Source organism: Solanum stenotomum, chromosome 2 (assembly GCF_019186545.1).
Source record: "Solanum stenotomum isolate F172 chromosome 2, ASM1918654v1, whole genome shotgun sequence".
NCBI lineage: Eukaryota > Viridiplantae > Streptophyta > Magnoliopsida > Solanales > Solanaceae > Solanum > Solanum stenotomum.
This window is the reverse complement of record NC_064283.1, coordinates 70,982,012-71,008,175: the sequence shown is the minus strand read 5'-3', so window position 1 is coordinate 71,008,175 and position 26,164 is coordinate 70,982,012. Positions and strand designations below refer to the sequence as shown.

The following is a 26,164-nucleotide window of genomic DNA, read 5'->3' as shown; positions in this document are numbered from 1 at the left end:
TAGTTCTCTAGCTAAAATTCGTAGCTAATAGCATGTTTTCTTGTAGTGTTACTTTAATATAAATTAGGTAAAAAAAAAATAGAGAAAAATAACCACCTAAAATTGGCTTGTTGCGGATTGCCGGAGGTAGGGCCAGGGGCGATGCCAATAGCTGATGACGAGGGTGGTGGTGGTGGAAGACTGATGAGTGAGAGAGGGTCGCGGCTCCATGTGAAGAAAAATAATGACCTACAAGTGATTTTATTAAAAATAAGAAATCTTTTGAGATCTCTTATTTTAAAAATCTCATTAATCGAATTAAACTAAAAAGAAAAATAATTGACCCAATGGGGAAGATTGTAGGAGACAATTCCATAGGTGTACCAAAAAAAATAATTGTAACCTTAAATTGCTATAGTGAGGAGTTGAGGAAAGTTTGTGTTAATTTACTGTAACAAGAAGTTTTCCACGTAAAAGTTTGTGTTAATTTACTTTTAACACTTATCTTCTTACATAATTAATAAAAGAATTTGATTCGTCGCACCAAACTAACATCTTTGATCTCCAATATTATTCCTTTGCTCTTTTTTTTTCTTTATTTTTACTCTACACAAACTGTAGATTTTTCTACTGGTTAACTTAAATCATTCCTACTTTATTCTCTCAATGAAGAGAAATGTTATATTTTTTTATTTTGATTTATTCGTCTGACTTTAACCTAGCATAAAGACTTAGATTAAAAATATATTAAATATATCAAAATGCTTTTTAATTTCGTGATTTTAAATATATCGTGTAAAAAGTTAGAATTCTTTAGTTTTTATTGTACATGACTTGTTTTCAAGGGTGTATATTAATACTTATTTCCGGAGGTTTAGGCTACCGTCCCCTTCTAATTGTTCTTTGTATAAATCAATCTTGGATGAAATAAAAGGCTTGCTCCATTGAAGGCGTAAAATTTACATAAAAAAAATATTTAAAAATTAGAAGTTGCTAAAAAAAAATACATTCATTTTTACATGAACTAAAAAGAAAAATAAGTTAGACAAATTAAAACAGAGAGTAATATGCTAAAAGATTCCATGTTAAATACACAACTAATAAATGTTATGTATATTACATCTTGATCCAATAATTAATGTAATGATCGGTTCGATTTTAACTTAATCCGTCCATTTATCACTCCTAACTCACGAGTCACGACCAAATTAGATTTCAGCTAAGTTTGACATACGCAAATTAAGTTTAGTGTTGCAAGTGAGCTCCTTAATATGAATATTATAAATTGTATGTCATGGTAAAATATTTTATCTTATACATACGGTGTGAGTTTTCAATAAAAGGAATACAACTGAACATCATCGAGCACCGCACTTATCGGGTAGCGGTCATGACTCGTTCAGAAAACGAGTCTTAACATCTGCAATGAAAACTTAGTAAGCGTTTAGTCATATTTTATTGTGAAATTTTAAAATAAAATAGTTTTTAGTTTCAAAATGAAAAAATAATATTTGAAAAATTAATTCAACTCCAAAAAAAAAAAAAAGTTAAAGAAATCATGACAAATGCCCCTTAATTATGTTAGTTCATGTAGAATCAACTCGTTAAATTCCTTTTGAGCTCAGTTGAAATTATTGAAGTGCCTAAGTCAAAAATCGTGTCCACTTTAGATATATGTCAATGATTCCGCCTTAATTTAATTACTAATAATACCTAATTATATTTGTAATGAACTACAATGACTAATCCATCATTCATACTAAAAACATGATATGCATGTATATAGTGGCCCATGTTTTTTTACTAGCATCTCAATTTTCAGAGCTAATAATGTCTATATAAAGGCTACAACTTCTGAATATTTTTTCACCATCAAACATTCTTCTTACAATTCATTGATATATCAAAGAAGAAATATGGGTTTCAAAGGCAAGTTGGTTGCTTCGATGGAGATTAAGTGTGGAGGACACTTGTTTCATGATCTTTATCAGATTAACGCTCATCATGTATCTAACATAAGTCCTGATAAAGTCCACCATTTTAATATTCACGAAGGTGATCAAGATCTAAAAGTTGGTTTAGTAATTGGCTGGAAATATAATCATGGTAAAATTCCCAACACAATATTTTTCTCCATTATTTAAGATTATTTTTTTAACTTTTTTTTTAGTTAAAGAGGATTCTTGGAGAAATAATAAATTTGTTTTTGTCTGCCTTATAGCCTATAGGTCATGGATTTGATCTTTAGAAGCAACCACTACTATTCGCAGTAGCGGACCCAAAATTATTATTCAGGGGTGTCAATAGTTGTAAAAAATGCAAGTATGAGGCTTGTATGACTAGAACCCACGACCTCAAGGATGTTTTTACAGCACCTTAACCACTAGACTAAACATTTAACTTGTGTCAAGAGGTGTCAATACTTACATATATATTTACTAAATCAAAATTTGACATTTATATACAGTGTAATTTTTCGATAAAGGGGTGTCGCGTGACACCCCTTGAGTAAAGGTAGGTACGCCCCTGACTATTCGTATTGGGACAAACAGTCTACGTAATACCCCTTGGTCAAGCTTTATTATTTGTTTGGCCAAGCTTTTAGGAAATAAAAATGCTTCTATTTTTTTTCTTTTCAAAAAGAAAATATTTTAGAATAGTGAGGATTAAGATAACAAATTAGTCGATAACTTTAAGTGTAGATTTACTTTCTCGTGGGAGAGGCAGCTTTTAGAAAATAAAAAATGTTTGGGATAATTTCAGAGACATCCCCTCAGATTTGGCTTAATAACATTAATCTCTCTTGTGATTTAGGATATTACATTCACCTCCCTTATTCTGATATTTTTGTAAGGAAACTAATTTAAATGATAAATTATCCGTAATATCCCAAAATTACCCTTATTTGCCATCTTTTATTATATTCTACTTTTAAAATATAAATCTTCTCTCAAAGTTTTTAAAACGGAAGAAAATTTCAAGCAACAATCATCTTTGTGTGTAGCAAATCAATGTAATTCCAGCATAAAATATTCTTTTTTTTCTTTAACTTTTGCTAATAAGAAATAATGATTAAAATATAAATTTCATGTCCTCATATTGATTCATAAGCTATTGTAGCTTTTCCAAACACAAAATTAACGTAAACTCCACCTCAAATTTAAGAGTTTGATTGTTATTCTATTTTTTTATTTTTTATTTTGGAAATATATGTTCACTTAAAGTTTAAAGGGTAAAATTTGTTACTTCAACTGCTGCAATTTGCAGACATGGCCTAGCTAACAACTACACATGCCAGGGAGTTTGATATTATATCTTAGTATCAAGTAATCACTTATCATTCCTTATGATCATCTTTCAGTTTGAAATAAAATTGAGAAGTGTTTATATTTAAGAACCTAAATTTCTAATAAAATGCGGCTAATAAGGGTAGTTTCGGGAAATTATAGAGAATAAATAATTTAAAATAGTTTCGTTACAAAAATATCACAATAAGGGAGATGAATGTAATTCAAACCACAAGGGTTATTGTTATGTAGTCGAACCTGAGGGGAGGTCTCTGAAATTATCCCAAAATGTTTTTTCCTTTTCTTTTCAAAAAGTAATTATTCTTTTAGAATATTAAACATGATTAGAATAGAAAGTTAATCTGTAATTTTAAGTGTTGATTTACTTTCCTGTGGGCGAGGCATAATGATAGTTTAGAATACCTTACCTGCACCCAGGGAAGTCTTAATCCCTAGGCCACTAAAGCCATCGCTTGGGGCCCCATATTTTTGGAGGGTCCATCTTTAAAAATATTACTTATAAATGTTATTTTTAAAAAAAAATAAATTATATGTATTCTGAGCTAGTGATATGATTTATACTCAGGAAATTGCATATGAAACAAATATAGAATCTGAATTTAGTAAGAAACAATTTGTCGAAAATATTGATAACGAAATCACAATATATATGTGTAGCAGATGAAACTATTTTTTCACTTCAAAATAGATTTGAACCAATTGAAGCATATGGAAATATTTTTGGTTTCTTATTTAGTGGTAAATTGAGATCACTAGATGATGAGAATATTTTGAAAAACATTGTCTTAACCTTGAACTTTCTTAACACATAATAATTATTCTGCTATTGATGGTTTAGATTTATTTTTTGAGTTAACAGTGTTAAGAGAAATAATACAAGTAGAAGATAATGATCTAATAAAAATACTCAATCAAATTAAAAACTTGATTCTTTTCCAAATATACATATTGCTTATAGAATAATGTTAGCAGTTCATCTAACCTTGCCTCGGCCGAAAGAAGTTTTTTGAAACTAAAGTTGATTAAATATTATTTAAGATAAACAATTTCTCAAGAGAAATTGAATGGATTAGCTATATTATCAATTGAAAAGGAATTATTAAAACAAATCGATTATAGAACAGTAACTAATGATTTTGCATCTAAAAAGATAGAAAAGTACACTTTAAATAAAAGTATATGTGATGAAAAAAATGAAATATTAAGGCCCCACCCTTAAGTTTCGCTTTAGGCCCCCAATCTTTTTTAGTCGGCTCTGCGTGCACCTTCTTTTCATAATAGTATTATCATTTTATTCTTAGATTTTTATTATTACATGTTATTTTTTTTCTTTGCTATAGCTATATTGTATTGTCTTTATTATTTCAAATAAAAATGGGTGTCCGAAAAAAAAACTAAAATAAATGTCAGAAGTGGGATTTGAACCCACGCCCTCTTACGAAGACCAGAACTTGAGTCTGGCGCCTTAGACCACTCGGCCATCCTGACTTGATGTTGAGATATCACTCGAATTAATATTTTCTTTATAAAATAACAGGATAAATAGGATCCACATTAAAATTCTTTTTAAGCTGATTAAACAAACACAATTACTTTTAAAAAATACTTTTGTAAAATACTAATTGAAAAAATGCACTTTTCATATGAAGTAATTTAAAAAATTTAGGCAATTAGTAATATGGTTTATCCTTGAATACTTTTGACAAAAAAAAATAATTTTTAAAATAAGAGAATTTTAAAAATTTGATCAAACATGTTATTAGTTATATAATTCAAGTAACACATGATTATTTGTCATCCTAACATTAACAGATCTGTTGAGATTTTTAAAGATAAATAGAATGCTGAAAAAAGTTGAGCAAATCTTTGTGAGCTTGAGATAATTTGCAAAAAGGAAAAGTTATCTTGTTCTTTTAAAAAAATAATAATTTGAATCAATTAAATAATATCATATAAACTGAGACGGAAGAAATGTCTTTTAGACAATTGAGATAGGATTAACACATTTCTATTTTCGTAACTCTTTTTTAAATGATTACAGATGGAAGAGTTAAGGTTACTAAGCAACTGATTGAAGCCGTTGACAATGAGAAAAAAACAATTACTTGGAAAGTGTTAGAGGGAGATACGTTGGAATTGTACAATTCCTTCGCTATTACTGCATCCTTTGAAGATAATTGGGCAACGTGGACACTAGTGTACGAGAAGAAAACTGAAGACACACCAGAACCTATTACTCTCTTGAGTCTTATGATCGATATCACTAGAGATTTGGAAAGTCATCTCCACAATAATTAAAGGATCATTTGGAAATCTCATCTGAAGTACCTCGATGCATCGTTCCGATTATGATATATCTATTTACTTTGTCTGTGTGATGAATAATAAAAATTATTGGTTTGTCTAATTTGTGAAATAAATAGTATTGTATGGAAGTATTTCTAATTATAATTAGGTCAAGATTTTATATACTGATGAAAGTTTCAAATTTACCTATAGAGTGCCAAATTGTATCAATGTGTGTTTGTACTCATTCCCGTTTATAATATAAAAAAGTATAAATAATGAATTGTAATTAGCTACTTGTCTTCCTGAAACATTATTATAATTAACGGAAAAGGGCCTAAAATATTTTCGAAGTATTGAAAATGGTACAAAACTACTCCTCATCCACCTATTGGCTCCAAAATACCCTTGTCATCCACCTTTGGGTCCAAATTTGACCACTTTTTTAACGAATATTCATTTAAATTATTTTTTAAAAAAAAATGTAGCTCTCAACCATTGATTATTTTAATTAATTAATAAGTATAATTTATAAAACCACTCATTACTAATTAAACTCGTCCCAATTAATACACTGGCCACAAATTATAACTACCGACCAATTAAACATAACCCTTTCACCCTTAATTCGTTCCCAACACCTCTATAGAATCATTGCTTAATTACTCAATTATATGTCTCTTCTCTATATATTTTTAGCTATATTAGATTTGACTTATATTTATGTTCATTTCCTTCATCAAAGTAAGGCTGATTAGGTTGTTAGAACAAAAAATTAAGTCAAATCTCTTGTCTTGTATTTCAAACTCTTAATCGATCATTTGTCACAAAACTGCAGAATTCATCAACATGTAATGTTGTAAAACAAGAAAAATTGTTGATTGTCATTTCCTACTTCCATTCAGTACTAACTCAAAGTGCTACATTTTCAAAATTTGCACACATGAAAACATTACTATAACTCAAATGTTACAATGCGATATAAGAAGGTAATTTCTTTATGCAACATTGACCTCAATCAGTCCACAACAAGGAAAATCAATAATTAACAGGTGTTGGGAACGAAGGGCGAAGAGTTTTGTTTAATAGGTGGGCAATTATGATTTGGACGAGTGTATTAATTGGGACGAGTTTAATTAGTAATGAGGAGGTTTATAAATTATACTTATTAATTAATTAAAATAATCAATGGTTGAGCGCTACGTATTTTAAAAAATAATTAAATAATTTAAATGAATATTCGTTAAAAAAAGTGGTCAAATTTGGACCCAAAGGTGGATGACAATGGTATTTTGGAGCCAATAGGTGGATGACAAGGGTATTTTGGAGCCAATAGGTGGATAAGGGGTATACCATTTCCAATACTTCGAGGGTATTTTAGGCCCTTTTCCGTATAATTAATTAGCTATCAATATTCACCCTAGGGGTGCACAAAACCGAATCGAAAACCGAACCAAACCGCAAATCGAGTCAAATCGAAAAAAACCCGACTAGTGGTTTGATTTGACTTGGTTTGGTATTAAAAAAAAAAAACCCGACTACATTTGGGTTGGCTTGGTTTTAACTAAAAAAAAACAACCCGAGACCAAACCAGTCCGACATTATATATATAATTTTAAAATTTAATTTTATACATAAAAATATTTACTTTGATATAATTTTTAAATATTTCTTATACTTTTCATAGTTTTTATCTTTTTAATATATTATTTCAAATTTGAAACTTAGAATTCTGAATGGTCCAATAAAGATGTCCACAGATGTTGGTAATTATAATAAAGCTTAAATCAAAATCAAATTAATACTAATGCAAAAATAAAATCAATTCAATACTAAGAATGACAATAATATTGAATATTTGTTCTTTAGTTTTACATTGGTTTAGACAATTAAAATACATAATCTAATTTTAATTTCCTTTAATATTTAGTCATGTAACTAATACTTGTTGAACTTATTTTAGCATGATTTAGTACTTTTAAATTATGATCATTTTACTTATGACTTGTTAATTTGCTATATTTGTTTTATGCGATTTCATTATTATTATTTTTGTTGGATATTTTAGTGTCATTAATCATATCATATTTTGTGTTATTTTTTTAAGAAACACCTTAGATAGTTGTATTTTGGTAGGACTAAAGAAATATTTGAAGTACAAATAAATTATATGTTTGTATGAATACTTTACCAGAAAAATCCGAAACAACCCGAAAAGCCCGAAAAAACCCGAGGTTGAAAATCTCAAGTTTTATTGATTTGGTTTGGTTTATAAATTTAAAAATCCGACACAAATGGTTTGGTTTGATATTTGAAAAATCCGAACCAACCCGGCCAGTACACCCCTAATACACCCCCTCTTATTGATGTACTTAATCTTGATTTGTATTTGAATTCAAGGGTTTTTGAGCCTATACATGAATTTGGTAGTCTTGATCTTGAATGCTTAAATTCTTAAACTTGTAGAGAAATTTGTGACTCTGGATCCACGAGCTTTCTATAGCTTCTTGTTAGAATTCTGGTGTTTTTTTTTCTAAATTATCAGGACCCCTATTTATAGTTGTAGGATGGTGGAGTTATGATGAGAACATGCTTCCGTTTGACCAATCAGATTTAAGTATCTAATACATAACTTACATATCATTTGTTATGTACCATGTGAAGGAGCAATGTATCTGCGAGTTCTGAAAATCGGAAATTATGGTAATTTGAAAAACTTTCAGGATAGAATGTAATTAGTACCCAAATTATTGAGATTTCTTTACTTTATACTTAATTAAATTCATATGTATTAGGCATAAATAAATAATCTATTATATTAATCCATAATATTTATTTAAATTAATATATCTTGAATTTAATAAACTAATGAACTAATTAACATTCGATAAGTGAACACAACATAATAACTACTTCCAATACTATCAAACTTCTTTTCATATTTATTTAGGGTAAGCTATAAAAAGAGGAGAATGCAACGTTAAAGATGAACCAATTTAATGTTGATGGTTTATATATTTATTTATATATAAGCTTCATGATATATATATATATATATATATATATTATATTATTTTCCTTTATATAAGCTTTAAAAAGGACATTGATCTTAATTACTTGTAGGTGGCAATTTTGTCACCTCACAAAGAGGACCCCCTATTAATAACGAGATGAAGAAAGTGGATATTTTTTAATTAAATATAAGCTTCATGATATATATTTAATATATTATTTTATTTTATTTAAGCTTTAAAAAGGACATTGATCTTAACTACTTGAAGGTGGCAATTTTGTCACCTCACAAAGAGGACCCCCCCTATTAATAACGACATGAAGAAAGTAGATATAATTAATTTCTTTTCCTAGTACTTCCTATGTCCCATTATTTATTGTTTTAGCTTTTTTCATGCTAATTTATAAAATAATAAATATTAAGTATAATTTATTGATTATTTTCCTATTTAATAAAGGTAGACTCATTTTTTTCTTTTAAATATTATGCATACCTTTTTAATTGTTAAAAGTCTAGTTGAAAATGAGTAGTCTTCAATTTTTATTATTAAAATTTTAAAGCGATAATCATTTTAAAAATTTTATTTTGAATTAAAACGATAATTAAAATGAAACAGATGGAGTATCTACTTAGCCATGTTGGCCCATTGTGTGAGAGGGAGGATTGTGAATGAAGATATCACATTTTAGCTCAAATAGCCTTTCAGAATTATTTGAAGGAAATTTTATATGATATATAATATATATTTACTATATATTATCCATTTATATTTTTAAAAATAATTCTTTATAACTACATTTTACTTTCTAGTATCTATCTTCTTTTTCTCTCTTCCAATTTCACTTGCCTCTCTCCTCCCTCTTTCGCTGCTAGAGATAGGATTTTGAAACGTAAGGAGTATAAAATTCAAGAAAATAAAGAAAGATATGTGTGTGGAAGAATAGTGTACTCTATTTTTTCAAAAAAAAAATAAAGAAGAAGAAGAAAAATGATAGAATATAAGCTGAGAATATAAATTATCTACGTATATAATATTCGGATTTGGCTCCCCTCCATTACCCCTTCCCTCCATTTCGTCAAGTGCACCTCTAGATAAGAGACATGTGTCTTATTTAAAGTTTAAAGGTCAAGATTATATTATATTAACAAATATCATAATCATAGTTAAGTCAATTAATTTTAAAAAATTAATCTCTAAATTTGGTAAAAAGTACAATATATTTTATACACAATTTTATATTTATTAATATCATTAATTTCATCTTATAATTTTTATATTTAAATATTAAAATTGTTGAACATGAAACGTTTATATTAATTGTGATAAATAATAATCTTCAAAAATATTTGCATTTAAAACAATGTTTTATTTATTTTCACACAAAAAGAAGAAGATAAAAGAATATTTAAAAAAAACGTATATTTGTTTTTCCTTGAAACGTACAATAGCCACATTTTCTCCTTGGAATAATTTTAGTATCGTTTAATTTTAAAAAACTTTTGTCTTTTTTTTTTTTAGTTTTGTTTCGTGTTCTTTTATTTTATGGTTTTTTTTTCAACATTGATAATTCTTCACTTTTGTTTTTTGTTTCACATATAATATTTCAAGAATAAAGTTTACTTGTACAGAAAATTACTTAGTTGATTTTCACCTTAACTATCAAACAATTTAATATTTAAGTATAAAAATATAAGATGAAATTAATGATATTAATAAATATCAAATTTTGTATGGAATATACTGTAATTCTTACCAATTTTGGAAAGTAGTTTTCTAAAATTAGTTGACTTAACTATGATTATGATATTTGTTAAATAATATAATTTTGACCTTTAAACTTTAAATAAGACACATGTCTTTCATCTAGAGGTGTACTTGACAAAATGGAGGGAAGGTGTAATGGAGGGAAGCCGGATCCATAATATTCCTATTACTCCCTATGTCCACTTTTAATTGTCATGTTGTGCTTTTCGGAAGTGAATTTGACTAATTTTCAAAGTTAAATTAGATTACATTAATTCGAAATTTTAAACAAAAAATTTTAATATTCAAAACCTATACGAAAAGTACTATTAATTCAAACTTTTTGTATATCAAAATGATGAAAAAATATATCGCAAAATGTTAATCAAAGTTATTATCATTTAACTCTAAAAAAAAGAAGATATAATAATTAAAAGTGGACGGAGATAGTATTTCTTTTAACATTATTTTCTCATGAAAATTGTGTATATATGGGTCTCACTAATTTATTAATGAATAACCTATGCATATTCATATCTTACGAGTGGGGAAGAAATCTCCTCCAATAAAACATGATCCAATATTTTTATTTGATCCGATAATTGATTCATGCCATGTGTCAACTCAAGCCACCTATACCTGAGAACGTCGATCAACATTGTTTTGAAGAAAAGTTACACTAGATAATTAGATAAAAATATTTTTTTATGTATATATTATATTTACACTTTTTAATTTCTACGCAATTTTATTTCTTTATTTTGAATTGAAATTTAAGCTTTCAGTCTACCGTATTATTCATGCCATGTGCCTGACCTTTTATTTATAATTAATTGAATAGAGAAAAATCAGTTAAGTTTCCCCGCAAGGAAATTTACTAACACAATAATTTATAATTCATTTCGTATTATTCATGCCATGTGCCTGACCTTTTATTTATAATTAATTGAATAGAGAAAAATCAGTTAAGTTTCCCCGAAAGGAAATTTACTAACACAATAATTTATAATTCATTTATAAATATCATATCCAATCAAACATCGTTAAATAAATTGAGACATAGACATACAATATCTATGTCCCTATGAGTGGTCCAATTGGAATAATGGGTATTTTGCCAAGGAATGTACAATGAATTGTCCACACAATCGAGAGTCTAAAGCCAAATTTTAAAAAGAGATTTTAATTTATTTTTGAAAAAAATGATCATCATGTAAAATATTATTGAAATTTTAGTTTTTTTTAGATGTGAACATTAATTTTTATAATGATTTGTTATAACAATTTCATTTTGAAGAGCTATTATTGTCATATTTATACGTTATAAAGTAAGAATATTAATAATACAATTTTTAATTAAAAAAATATAATATAAATTTAGATTGTTCAAAATTTTAATAAGTTGATACATTAATATCAAACTAATGTTGTGTTACTTCAATATAATGACGACTTGTTGCAATGCTCAAAATCTTTAAAAGACACCAGAAAAAAGTTGATCTTTTATAAACAGATAACATTAGATTTTGCGAAATTTAGAAAGTTTGGCCATTTGGCAGATTTCAAAATATTTAATAAATATAAGAGAATAAGAATAGTGTAAGAGAAAATGAATAAAACAAATATATACCCTAAATAATAACAGATGCACATATAAAAAAGAAGAAGAATGCCGCAATTACTTAAAATTGTTTTATTCCTCAATTCTCGTATTAAAAGGTAAAAATATTGTACTTTCTCCAATAATTTTTCTTCAAATTTAATAATATATAGGATTTTCCTTAAATGTATATAGGTACCCTCCTCAAATTCAATATGTGAAATTATATATATATATATATAAAATGACCAACAAGGATTGTGGTGGAGTGGTAAGTACTCCTTCATCCTTAATCAAGAGGTCTTGGGTTTGAGCTCCCTTGGGTACGGAGTCGCCTTTGTTAGGGAGCGTTTTACCCCTCAATTAAGGACTTCCAGGCGCGAATTCGGATTTAGTCGGACATCAATGTGGTACCGGACACCGGATGGGAAACCAAAAAATATATATATAAATAAAAAATAAAAAAATAAAAAATAAAAATAAATAATAATAATAAAAAAAATATATAAAAAAAATATATATATATATATAAAATGAGGCTCCCAAAAAAAGTTAGGGCCCCAATCATTTTAGTTTGCTTTAGTTGTTTTATACTTCAAATGTCTAAGGAGTGACCATAAATTCTGAGAAGGAATGTCCAATGAGTTGTCCAAACTCCATTTTTTACTATCTATGACTAAGTAGGTGTTCATTTAGATTTTAAATATTTTTTTATTTTATTATAATTTGCATAGTTGGAAATTGAAGATCAAATTGTATTTTATTTAAACTTTATTGTAAAGAATATTTAAAATAATATTCATATTTAAATATGATTAAATGAAAAGCGAGTTGCAAATAAGTTATTTTTCAAATTTAAGACATAACTTCTAATTAAATTTAAAATTTTCATAACCAAATACTAATTTTTAAATAAAGAAAAAAAAATATTCTTAAAAATGTAAAATATTTATTATCAAAACTTTAATTGATTTAGATTGTAGGGTATACTTTACATACTATAATGTTCTTCGTTTTCTTCATAGGCCACGTACAATGAGCCCCTTTGAAGTGATCAAATGAAGGCAAAGTCTACACCTAACTTTTGAATTATTTTGGCTATTTCATTAATTATTATTTGTGTCTGTTTTAATTTAAGTGATATTTTTATTTTATAATCAGTTAAAAATTAATATGTTTTTATATTATGTATTTTTTATTTTCTATTTTTCTTAACCTTTTTTTTAAATCAAAAATAGATTTGTCTTCTTTTACTTGTCCATTCTGACAAATCATCAAAAAAGTTATTTTCTTTCAATCTTATCTTATCATTAAGTAATTATAAAAAATAATAGTAGTCAAATTTAAAGTTTCAAAGCATACTTAATAGAGATAATTTAGTAAAAAGAAATTTCGATGAATAGTTTTCTAAGAGGAGTGTCATATGTCTACGTGGATCAAGTAAAATAGAACGGAGATAAATCGTTTCACTTTAAACTCCAATGTTATTTTTAATGAGATGATATAGGCATAAGTCTTTCTTTCATTTTAAACTTTATGCTCAGTTAAACACCATCACAGAAGCTGAGATAGAGAAAGTGTTAATCATATGTTTAGAATTATATACTGAAAACAGAAGAAATATTGAATTAATTAAATTTTGAGCTCAATTAAAAAAGTGAATTTCTTAAAATATTTAATCTCCTCGTAATTATTCAAGGTTATAAATTAATATATCTCTAGATAGAACGAAATAGTATTTTTGGTGCAAATAGTGTTTCAATAAACTCAACAAAAAGTAGCAAATCACATTGACCCTTACTTTATAAACAATGAAAGAGTGATCGAGAGTGGGTTGTGGTGCACTGGTGGGAGTGTTTCACCCTTAACCAGAGGTCTCGAGTTTGAGTCTTGGGTATGGAGAAAATCCTCTTGGGAGCGCCACCCCCAAATGGGCCTACAGAGTGCGATCCGAATTTAATCGGAGCTCCAATGTGGACTCCAAACACCGAGTAGGAAACCAGAAAAAAATAGAGACGTGCAACTCAAATGATACTCTTTTCAGTGCATATGAAAAGGTTTTTTTTTTTTCTTATTTCTCATTTACACCTCAAAATTTTTAAGTATCTCCCACATAAATGAGGAAGAAACATGCTGAAACACATGCATGACAAAATATGTTAATAGCAAGTAAAGATTAATTGCATATGGATTAATAGGGTTTTCTTTAGATTTTTCATAGTGAACATAAATAAGATATACTCAATCAATCGATAGATTTAATATTTTGAATCGCTGAGCTCTGATGTACATCTAAGCAATATAAGTCACGAAATTAACCCTAAATCATCGTTAGTTCTCATTTTGTATTCTTTTTAACCATGACCACTGTTCTGTCACGATCCAACTCACTGGGTCGTGCGGGAACCTACTCTAAGACCTAAGTAGGAGAACCCTAGATTCCAAAACAGTTAAAGACATGCAGAAGATTAAGAAAACTGGAGACAAAACAACCTTCATGAGATTTTTACAAAATAAAGAGTCTTCCACGATTCAAGTTAAGACTTGTAAAGTAATTAACACCTCAGGGATCTAGTCTAAATAGGTACAAGAGCTTCTAAGATTTACAAGGCACGTAACATAATAAAAAATGACACAGCTTCCACCACATGGAAGTAAAAATAGGAACTGCTGGAGATTATCTTCGTCTTCACTAATGAAACATCACTGACCCTGCAACCAGACTATGCCAAAAAGACATAGCAAGAGTAGTATCAGTACAAACCACACGTACTGGTAGGTATCATAGGTCAACCTGATACCCACCACATAATATAAGGAAATCGACTAGCAGGAAACATGCAATAAAACCATACACCTTTCAACCCTTATCCTCATGCCATTACCATTCCCGAACACCTTAAATCGCACTAGTATACTTGACTCTAACCCCTTACTCGCTCCGTTCTTGATCATGACTTAGCCATTCTATCTCATAGATGAGACCCCAAATACAACCACTTCCAATTCGGCCAACCCCTCACGATATACATTTATTTGTTCTAGATCGCCACTTAACCATTGACCCCATAGTACATGTTATCAAGGCTCACTAACCGTTTCAATACGAACCCCCTTCCCAGGTAAGACCTAGCTACCTAACATTTATAACACAAACACCTCCTCACTTCTCCACTTTTAAAAACACAGATATCTTCTCTAAAGTAATACATAGTAACACTTGGAACCTCAGTCCCCACTTACCATACCATATTCCCATTGGGCCTGACCATTCACAATTCATTCAGTAACGAGATATATAACTAGTAAACACGACATGGTAAAACACACATATACATAATGCATAATTCAATTATCATTCAAGAGCACCATACTAATTCCCAACATCCATGACAGGTAGATATGAACATAGTAGTCACCAATGGTTCTCTCATGAACCACACCCAAATTGTTAGTGTGTTGAAACGTGACACCCGATCCAATATATGTATCGAAACGTGACACCAAATCCAATATATGTGTCGAAACATGACACCCGATCCAATAAATGTGACAGAACGTGACACTCGATCAAATCAGCACAATCACAATCACTTCCATAATGACAATAGTCAAATCATACAATCAAGTGACATGTTCATGGCATGTAATTATTCATAATTAGTCATTCCCTTGAGTTCGGTTCACGTTTCTCTATTCTCATTCAAGGACACATAACATGAGACCAATAATAAGCCTGCACAACACCAAACTAGAAGTTGAAACATCCTCTAGACCTATCCCACATGACAAGGTTTCTTTCTACGGTGTCTATTTTACTCAACAATTGATAGTGTATAAATATATATATATATATATATATAATTATTCAATTTTCGTACCCGTAGGCCTACGCATGAATTCTACAGTAAATTAACAATATACTAAACAGTGAACACGAATTTAAGGCTACTTTGTTAAATAAACCTAGCCTACTTGGGCACCAAGCAGCTGCACGGGATATGGCTCCAATCTTGGTTTTCGGACCTCGAGATGGTGGATTTGACCAAAAATCTGTAAGTTATCGTCAACCTTGCACTAGAAATCTCTTTCTCCTTCCTCCGCAAGCCTAGAGCAGCCTTTTGAGGGCTTCTGGGGTGATCCTCGCCTCTTTTTGGTATTTTGGGAAAAAGAAGAAAATAAGAATTTGCGTTATTTAAGTTCAACCCAGACCATCCCGCTTTAGCGCTCCCTGTCTCGCTGGGGCGCCGTCTCCCAAGCGGCATCTGCTCTGCTTTAGCGGGATGAAGGGCTCACTTCTCCTGACGTTTTTTCTTTCCTAAATAACTACAGTTTGGGTCGTTACAATATATACCAATTTACCCCTCATTCGTCCCTGAAACACTAGCGAATGGATAAGCACGAACCCTTTTTGGGGTACTTCTAAACTAATGAATCAGCCCGTTATGAAACTACGAAGGATAGTAGTTTTAAGGCTTTTAGCACGAAAGGGTCTTTACTCAAAGGATCGGCTAGGGAAATGAGGCAACACACAAGGAAATGAGATGCGCCCAACTTACCTGGCCTGATCCCGCCCGAGCGGCAGGATTATCGCTGAAGCGGGGTCGCTGTGGCGAGGGTCCTCCCACTTTGACGGGCGATCGGGGTCAGTTTAGTAGGGGAAAGGGAAATGGTTTCCCCATTTCCTTCTACTCTTATTCAAAATTCCCCAAAACTCTCTTAATCGCTTTGCTCCGATCGTCAATCTCAAGGTAATATTCTTGTTCACCGCCCTAATTACATCATTAGTTACTTAACTACCATTGCATGACCCTAAACGATTGCTTAGAAAGGCCTTAGGGTAGTTTTCGAAAATGTGAAAATAGGTTGCTTGATTTGCTAGAAAAATATGCCATGGACATTTCCTTTACATTCACAACGTCTCCACAACATTCTGAGCGTAAGGATTTCAGGAAAATACGGTCAAAACGTTGCCGAGATGGGTGGGGGAAGTTGAACAGTTTCTTGGAGTAAAACTCAAATTTGGGCATCATTTGGGGGTGTATTTGCTAGAATTCTTGCATAATTAGGTTCTAAGGTACTCTCTATACACTGATCTAAGAAAATATCTACTTAAAATAAAGTTCGGGGCGAAGGGACGCCATTGTCGCGCCCTGAAGTTCACCCTAAATGAAGGTCGCTTTAGCGGCCTCTATCCCGTTGTGGTGGGATTTCGTAGAACAATGGCCTCATTGCCACTTCAATATTATTATTTTTCTTTTCCTTAGTCTGATATTCACTAATTCCATGGAGTCCTTACATGTACGTTTTCATAATTATGCGAGCTTGTCTACTATGGCTGGAATTAACAAAGAAAACTTGTCTTTCGTCTTGTTTCCTGATGCTTCAAGTTGAGAGAGGCACCACGATCACCGGAACACTAAGTTCTTGTGCGAGAGAAGTTTTCACTTGTTGGGCTTAGCGGAGAAAGCCCCCGCCTTTCATGCCCGGCTAATGGAGTTTGTCTGGGGTCCACTAACAGAGGCTTTCCCTACTGCGCGCTTTGACTAGGTAAGGGAGTTTTATGTCATTCTCCCTAATGTTCGATGGGATGATCCTCACCCTACCATCTGCATCCGAGGAGTTGACATCCCCTTGAGCACTCAGTTCATCAATGAGGTACTCAAGGTGCCAAAAACCCCTAATGCAGAGTACGAGGCCAAGTTGCGGGAGATGGATTTGGGTTGGTTGAAGGATACAATAGTTGAGGCTACGCATCGGGACCGGGTTTACTTGGATACTACTGAGGGCATCTCCAGTACTCACTGGTGTCACCGGATGCCAAGAGGTATCTACACTAGGTTTCCCGGAGGATCCGCCCGTCAGGCAATCGCACCGACATGACTTTTCCCCGAGCTCTAGTGGCCTGGTGACTTGTGCTATGCAGGGATCGAACTAAATGTGGGTGCTCAGGCCATTTATGAGTGGATGGTGTTCTACAGGGGTAATAAAAAGGCATTCTTCTTTCCTGGACTAGTAACGACAATGTGCAAGCGGGCAGGGGTGCCACTCTTGGACACCGATGAGGTACTTTCTATGGATCCCCTTTGTCACCCTCTTTTGATTAGGCAGGCTTCCACCTCCGAGAGTAAGATGAGGAAGACGGAATGGGCCAATAGCAGTTAAGCAGTTGCTGAGGCGGATGACGAAAAAGGGGACGATGATGAGGGTGACGACACTCTCTCTACCCAGTTCCATCCCCAACTATCAGGCGCTCGTGTGGAGGAGGACATGGCAACCGTCCGAAAAAGATTGAGACGCTCTTATGCTAGTGCCTCGACTCCAGTTCCACCCCCACTGCCCTCGAGGTTGAGATGCTTCGCTACCAGTTGCGACGTGAGAGGTGGAAGAGTATAGAGCGAGATCGTCTGATGACCTAAATATGGAAGACCATTATGGTCATCTTCTGTTTTGTTGCCCTCCAGAGGGAGCTTCCCCGACTCGAGCCGAGAGACTATCGAGAGTTTCCTTGGTTGAACGAGGCATGGTTTGGTGTGATAGGCCCGGAGGACCTAGAGTCCGGTAGCGACACTTCCCATTCCCAGGAATCTTAATTTGGTTTTGCCCCTCTTGGGCATGTAATGAACAATATTTCATTTTCTCTTTTGATTTCCTTACATTTTTGTAAGCACATGGATGTTGGTTTTTTCTATTTTCATATCCAATATTTAAATGATAGGTGGTATAACTTACTGTTCTTATTGCTGAGCACTGACCGGATTGCAGAACTTAGTCCATGCACGGTTCGGGGTCTATAGGCGAACTAGGGAAAAACAAGGAAGGTAGGGATGAGATTTTGTCTCGCCCTGTCCCGCTCTGGTGGGGGAATTTTCGCTCTGGCAGGCTTGCCCTGGCGAGAATAATCCTGCACCAGCGGCTCCAATAAAAACAGTTTCTAGGACATAATGTCCTGGGGTCTTTCCTATTTTTTAAAGTTTTCATTGACTCCCAAGGTTATAACAAGTATCTAAGATAACCTCTCTTAGCTAAGATAGTCTTTGCTCCTCCCGAGTCAACTCAGCGATAGACACCCCCGAACCCCTTCCCAAAATCTCGACCCAATAGACACACACCTCCCCAGATTATGCCTATTAATCATGTGGTTTATAATCAGTTGCAACACACCTCAAAGTAACCTTTCATAACAACAAATTCCTTTATTATGCAATAATGACCCTTTTTTACACAATTCTCGACGAATCCTGAAACCGGGGTTTCCTTATAGTCACAAATTGTTCTTTTCCCTTACCCTGTTTATCAATGATAAGTTCATGCACAACTAAAGTTACACTTCTTCACATAAGCATATCATAGCTATCATAATTTCAACATCTAGGTAAGTATGCTGCACACATCCAAATCTAGACAGACAATATTGTGCACAAAATCACATCATAGTATCCCAATAAATATACATTACACACCAACAGTCATTTCAGACAATATATGCACACATTCACAATTTCAAGCTATAACTCACAGACAAGTCCAAATCATTGATTTGTTCATTCCATAAATGACCATTACTGACCATCCATGCATTTATACCGCCGCTAAGGCCAGATACCAATTGGGACCTTCTCAGTTCCAATTTACCTTGCTTGTGTCCCTTCAGTCGTGACTATAGCGTCCAGTTCACTTTGTTGAGATACAAATTGGAATCGAGAGATATCAATTGGACTCAACTCATACCACAAGCGATAACTCGCTCGAAAGGAGAGAAGAAATGTAACGAATTCCTAGAATGATTCATAGCTTTCTTAAGATTAGGTGTGGACATCAAAAGACCAATCCGCAGGAGTCTATTCCACATTTGCTCTTGTATTGGGAGACCGGTAACCTATGCTCTGATACCAATTTGTCATGACCCAATTCATCGGGGCGTGTGAGCACATACTCTAACACCTAAGTAGGAGAACCGTCGATTCCCAAATAGTTAAAGACATGTGGAAGATTAACAAAACTGGAGACAAAATAACCTTCATGAGATTTTTACAAAATGAAGAGTTTTTCACGATTCAAGTTAAGACTTGTATAGTAATTAACACCCCAGTAATCTAGTCTAAATAGGTACAAGAGCTTCTAAGATTTACAAGACATGTAACATAATAACAAATGATGCAACTCCCACCACGTGGAAGGAAAATAAGAGCTGTTGGAGATTGTCTTCGTCTTAACCTATAAAACATCACTGACCGTGCAACCAGACTATGCCAAAAAGACATAGCAAGAATAGTATCGGTACAAACAACACGCACTGGTAGGAATCGTCGGTCAACCTGATACCCACCACATAATATAAGGAAATCGACTAGCAGGAAACATACAATAAAACTGTACACCCTTCAATCTTTATCCTCCTGCCTTTACCATTCCCGAACACCTTAAATTGCACTAGTATACTTGGCTTTAACCCCTTACTCGCTCCGCTCTTGATCATGACTTAGCCATTTTATCTCATAGAGGAGACCCTAAATACAACCACTACCAATTCGATTAACCTCTCACAACATACCCTTAATTGCTTCACAGCACCACTCAACCCTTGACCCTATAGTACGTGCTATCAAGGCTCGCTAACCGTTTCAATACGAATCTCCTTCCAAGGTAAGACCTAGCTACCTAACATTTACGACACAAACACCTCTTCACTTTTCCACTTTTAAGAACACATACATCCTCTCTACATTAATACATAGTAACACTTGGAACCTCAATCCCCACTTACCATACCACATCCCGATTGGGCCTGACCAATCACAGTTCATTCAGTAACGAGATATATAACAAGTAAACACGACATGGCAAAACGCACATATACAAAATGTATAATTCAATTATCATTCAGGAGCACCATACTAATTCCCAACATCCATGACATGTAGATATGAACGTAGTAGTCACCAATTGTTCTCTCATGGAACCCACACTCGATCCAATATATATTTCGGAACATGACACCCGATCCAATATATGTGTCGAAACTTGACATCAGATCCAATATATGTGTCGGAACGTGACACCCGATCCAGTCAGCACAATCACATCCATAATGAACAATACTCAAATCATACAATCAAGTGACAGGTTCATGGCATGTAATTATTCATAATTAGTTGTTCCCTTGAGTTCGATTCACGCTTCTTTATTCTCATTCAGGTACACATAACATGGGACCAATAACAAGTCTGCACAACACCAAACTAGAAGTCGAAACATCCTCTAGACCTATTCCACAAGACAAAGTTCCCTTCTACGATGTTCATCTTACTGAACAACTGATAGTGTGTGTGTATATATATATATATATATATAATGATCCTTTTTTTCGTACCCGTAGGCCTATGCATGAATTCTACCGTCAATTAACAATATACTACATAGTGAACACGGATTTAAGTCTACTCAATTAAATAAACTTAGCCTACCTGGGCGCCAAGCAGCTGCACGGGATTATGACTCTTATCCTGGTTTTCGAACCTCGAGATGGTGGATTTGGCCAAAAATTCGTAAGCTATCGTCAACCTTGCGCTACTTTTTCTCCTTCCCCCCAAGCCTAGGGAAGCCTTTTGAGGGTTTCTGGGGTGATCCTCACCTTTTTTTGGTGTTTTGGGAAAAATGAGAAAATAAGAATTCACATTATTTAAGTTTTGTCCCGACCATCCCGTTCTAGCTCTCTTTGTCTCGCTTGGGCGTCGCCGCCCTAGCGGCATCGATCCCGCTCTGGCGGGATGAAGGGCCCAGTTCTCCTGACGTTTTTCTTTTCCTAAATAACTACGGTTCGGGTCGTTACAGTTTCTCATAGTGTAAAAATAATTTTTTATAAATTCTTAAAGCAAACATGACAACATCATAAAATATTCAAATTCCAATATTTCAAATAAATATAAATATTCTTGTTGAATCTGATGTTATTTATATTGAAATTAGACGAGAACTCCTTTATTCGGATCTTGATTTTTCTCAAATTGACCTTCACATATTTTGGTTGAGTCTTCTATTTTTACATCCTTTAAACCTTTTGAAGTGTCATCTTCCTTGATAAAATTTGTTGAAGCTTCAACTTTCAAGATTATTTTTGCTTTTTTTTCTCCATCTTTATTTTTAATTTGTTTGTTAAGAATTCTTTTTCAAAATCAGATTTTATAGAGATGAGAGTAATTAATCAATGTAAGAAGTAATTACAATGAACAGTTATTACTTATTAATTTTTCTAGGTTGATCAATTATTTATTTCAAGACTAATAAACTATTAAGGGTATAATAGGAAGAATATTGTAATTTATGCATTGATTTTATGAACTGACAAGTATTATGGACCAACTATTTATGGTAAGGATGACAAATAAAAGAAACAGTGAAAGTATTAGAGGACATCTATGTTTAGTAAGAACGACTTGTAAATAGGAACAAAGGAAATATCCTAATTATACTCGAAATGACCTAACCTAAGTAATCCTTCATTCATACTAGAGTCGTCAATATGGGCTAGGCCTGTTGGGCCGGCCTGGCCTAACCCGGGATTTAATAGGGTTGGGCTAAAAATTTTGGAGCCCATTTAAAAAAAGGGCTTTTTAGCCCGGTCTGAATAAGCCTGCTGATTTGTGGGGCTTGAGAAATATAGGTAGGGCCAGCCCGTGGGCTAATACAAATTAATTAAAAAATATAATATAATATTAAAATTTAAAATTAAAGAGATCCAAACTCAAAATCTATTTAAAGTTTTTTAGGAAATCACTAAGTATAGTAGTTGCATCCACCATAAAAATGTCCAAACACTTGTTGCTACTCGAAACTGGTTACATGGTTTTTCTCAAACTGATAATATATTTTTGTGTACATTTAAATATTATAATTCTCAATTTAATTATTTTTTAATATTTAACTAATTGAAACCTCATATAAATTGCATATGAAAATGAAGATGTTAAGACAACCTTCCCACAAGTTGATTCAGATATGCTTGATGAAGATGATCATGAAGTTGTTAGATACGCCGTAGGTTTCATGAAGTGTTAGATACGCCATAAGTTTCATGATTTTTTAAGGAGTTTATTTTTTACATTTTTATGATTGGAATATTGTCATATTTTTTATGTTTTATTGTGATCATTGTAAAACAGTTAGGTTAATATTTCTATTTAGATATTTATACTTTTACTTGAAAAAAACTTAATAAATATTATAAAGATAATTTTATTTGTGGATTTGATTAACAAGTAGTAACATTAACACCATGTAATATTGTTTTGTCGATATTTATGATAATATTTTTAAATTATAATTTATAATTTAATTTAATAATTATAAAAAAATATATAACTTTTAAAAAAGGGTGCTGGCCCGGCAAGCCTGTAGCCCACGTACTTGTGGGTTGGGCCGACCGTTTTCTGGCCCACACCAAAAATGGGCTAGCCTGGCCTGACCCGTAAAATGTCAAAGCCTGTATGGGTTAGCCCGAATGGGGTGGGCTAGCCCATATTGACAGCTCTAATTCATACCAAAAACATGGTATGTATAGTGGTCCATGTTTATTTAGTAGCACCCTAGAGCTATTAATGTCTATATAAAGCTACAAATTCTCAATATTTTCTCATCACCAAACATTCTTTCTTAAAATCCATTGCTATACGAAAGAAAAAATATGGGTTTGAATGGCAAGTTGGTTGCTTCAATGGAGGTTAAGTGTGGAGGGCACTTGTTTCATGACCTTTATCAAACTAGTTCTCATCATGTATCCAACATAAGTTCAGATAAAGTCCATCATTTTGATATTCATGAAGGTGAAGATCTAAAAGCTGGTTCAGTAATTGGCTGGAAATATACCCATGGTAAGACTCATAACACAAAAATTTTGTGGATTATTTAAGGGTTTTTTTTAATAACTTTTTTCAGTTGAAGAATAGTCATGGAACACCGTAGAGGTCGTCACTAATTACTTGTATTACGATATAATGTCTACATTATACCCCGTTGCCAAGTTTTATAATCTGTTTGGCCAAGCTTTTAGAAAATAAAAAATGCTTCTTATTTTTCTCAAAAATTACTTATTTTAAAAAATTGAGAATTAGGGTAGAAAATTAATATGTGACTTAAAGTGTTGTTCATTTTCCTGTGGGAAGGGCATGATTATAGTTTGGAACATTTTACATGCCCCTTCTTTTCATATTAGTAAAATTATTTTATTCTTCAATTTTTATTATTACATATGGTTTTCTTTGCTTAAGTTACCATGATTTTTGTTGTTGTTATTGTTCTTTTTCCCAATAATTTTTACATGACTTCTTTATTGTTGTATTTTTTTTTCAAGCTTTGAAATATTTTACTTGAGCTAAGAGTGATTTATCATAAACAACCTCTATATCTTCACAAGATAGATAGGGTTTGTGTATATACCACCCTCTCCATATCTTATTTGTGATTTTACACTAAGTATGTTGTTGCTGAGGTGTTTGACCAAACTTTTAAGGAAAAACTAATTTTGAGTAATATCAGAAGTTATTTTTCGAAAACTAGAAATATTAGCTTTTCTACAAAAATATTTCTGAAATATTGGTCAAGCACAAAATACTGCTCCAATATTGACAAAAATATTTTTAAAATTTATTAACCATACACAGACCGTTACTTTCTTTAAAAGTATATTTTTAAAATAATTTTGACAAACAACACTTTTCAAAATAAGCAATTTTTGAAAATTTGCAGGGCCAAACATGCTCTTAGTCATGTAATTTATCATTGAAATATTGTTGACAAAAAAAAAAACAGTGTTCACAATAAGCAAATTTTAAGAAATTGACCAAACATGCTATTGGTTATATAATTTATGGTTATTGATGATAAACTTTAGTAGCTTAATGTTATTTTACATCACAAGTTTTAAAATCTTTCTTCTATCTTTTTTCCATAAGTTTCTAATTCAGCCAAACAGTATCACATTAATTGAGATGAAAGAAATATATTTTAGGATGAATTAGATAATTGAGATAGGATTAACATCTTTCTTTTTTCGTAACTTTTTTTAAAATGATTACAGATGGAAAAGTTAAGGTTACTAAGCAACTGATTGAAGCCGTTGATGATGAGAAGAAATCAATTACTTGGAAAGTGTTAGAGGGAGATACGTTGGAATTGTACAATTCCTTCACTATAAGTGCATCCTTTGAAGGCAATTGGGCCACATGGACATTTGTGTATGAAAAGAAAACTGAAGACACACCAGAACCCATCACTCTGCTGAGTCTTATGATCGATATTACTAGAGATTTAGAAGGTCACCTCCACAAAATTTAAAGGATCATTTTAAAGGGTCATCGAAGTTCGAAAATCTCTACCTCGATGCATCAATTCCGATCGTGATATCTGTTAACTTTCTTTGTGTGATGGATGAATCTTAAAAATGTTGGCTCGTCTTAAGCATGTAAAATAAATAATATTGTATTGTATGGAAGTATTTCTAATTTTTAATTAGGTCAAGATATTGTGGACTGTTTCAAGTTTTAAATTTACCTATATGAATGTATTAATGTGTGTTGTACTCATTCCAGTTTGTAATAATAAATAAAAAAAATCGTAATTAGTTAAGAACCGTTGGAGTTGTTTCTCAAATTTGTATTCTTTGAAAACATAAGTTTTTGATGTGACATGCATTAAAGATATATGACTATATTCAGCGGCGGCTAATATAAGTTCCGGGTTCAATTAAATTTAATATTTACGATGAAAAATATGAATATTTGTATAAAAATTATTGAATTTATAAAATTTTAACTTTTAATTATAAAAATATAACAGATTTAATAATAAATAAAATATAAATATTAAACTCATCAAATTCGGATTTTAAAGTCATTCTCGAATGTAGTTAGGTCAAACACACGTTTAATGAAATGTATAAGAATAATATTGAATATAGTATACTAGCTATGCTGATATTAGCAATGCTTACATTAGCTATACTGAGATTATACTTCTTACTGTATTTAATTTCGTGTATTAAAAATAATAAGCATCGCATAATTTTCTAAAAACAAGTATTTATTTACCAAAATATCTTACAAATATAATGAATGTGGATTTTTTTAAGGACATTATACCTTTAATCATGCTAATTAAATGTATGAATTTCCATATATTAATTATACCTAGCATAATACAAAATAAAGTGTATAATTCATAGCTACCTATTAACCTTA

General features: G+C 31.8%; 2 protein-coding genes and 1 non-coding gene across 3 annotated transcripts; 2 read left to right on the top strand and 1 right to left on the bottom strand.

The window, feature by feature from the left end:
- The first annotated feature begins 1,794 nt into the window (after positions 1-1,794).
- Positions 1,795-5,834, top strand: LOC125857229 (MLP-like protein 43). Its single transcript, XM_049536924.1, has 2 exons — positions 1,795-2,085; positions 5,329-5,834. Exons 1-2 carry the CDS (start codon positions 1,896-1,898, stop codon positions 5,583-5,585), a joined length of 447 nt encoding a protein of 148 aa, XP_049392881.1. The 5' UTR covers positions 1,795-1,895; the 3' UTR covers positions 5,586-5,834.
- On the bottom strand, positions 4,692-4,775 carry TRNAL-CAA (transfer RNA leucine (anticodon CAA)). Its single transcript has one exon. It is a non-coding gene; the product is annotated as a tRNA-Leu (tRNA).
- Positions 5,835-23,542: 17,708 nt separating the features above from the next.
- On the top strand, positions 23,543-25,546 carry LOC125857230 (MLP-like protein 43). Its single transcript, XM_049536925.1, has 2 exons — positions 23,543-23,800; positions 25,006-25,546. The coding sequence occupies exons 1-2, from the start codon at positions 23,614-23,616 to the stop codon at positions 25,260-25,262; spliced, it is 444 nt and encodes a 147-aa protein (XP_049392882.1). The 5' UTR covers positions 23,543-23,613; the 3' UTR covers positions 25,263-25,546.
- Positions 25,547-26,164: the final 618 nt, after the last annotated feature.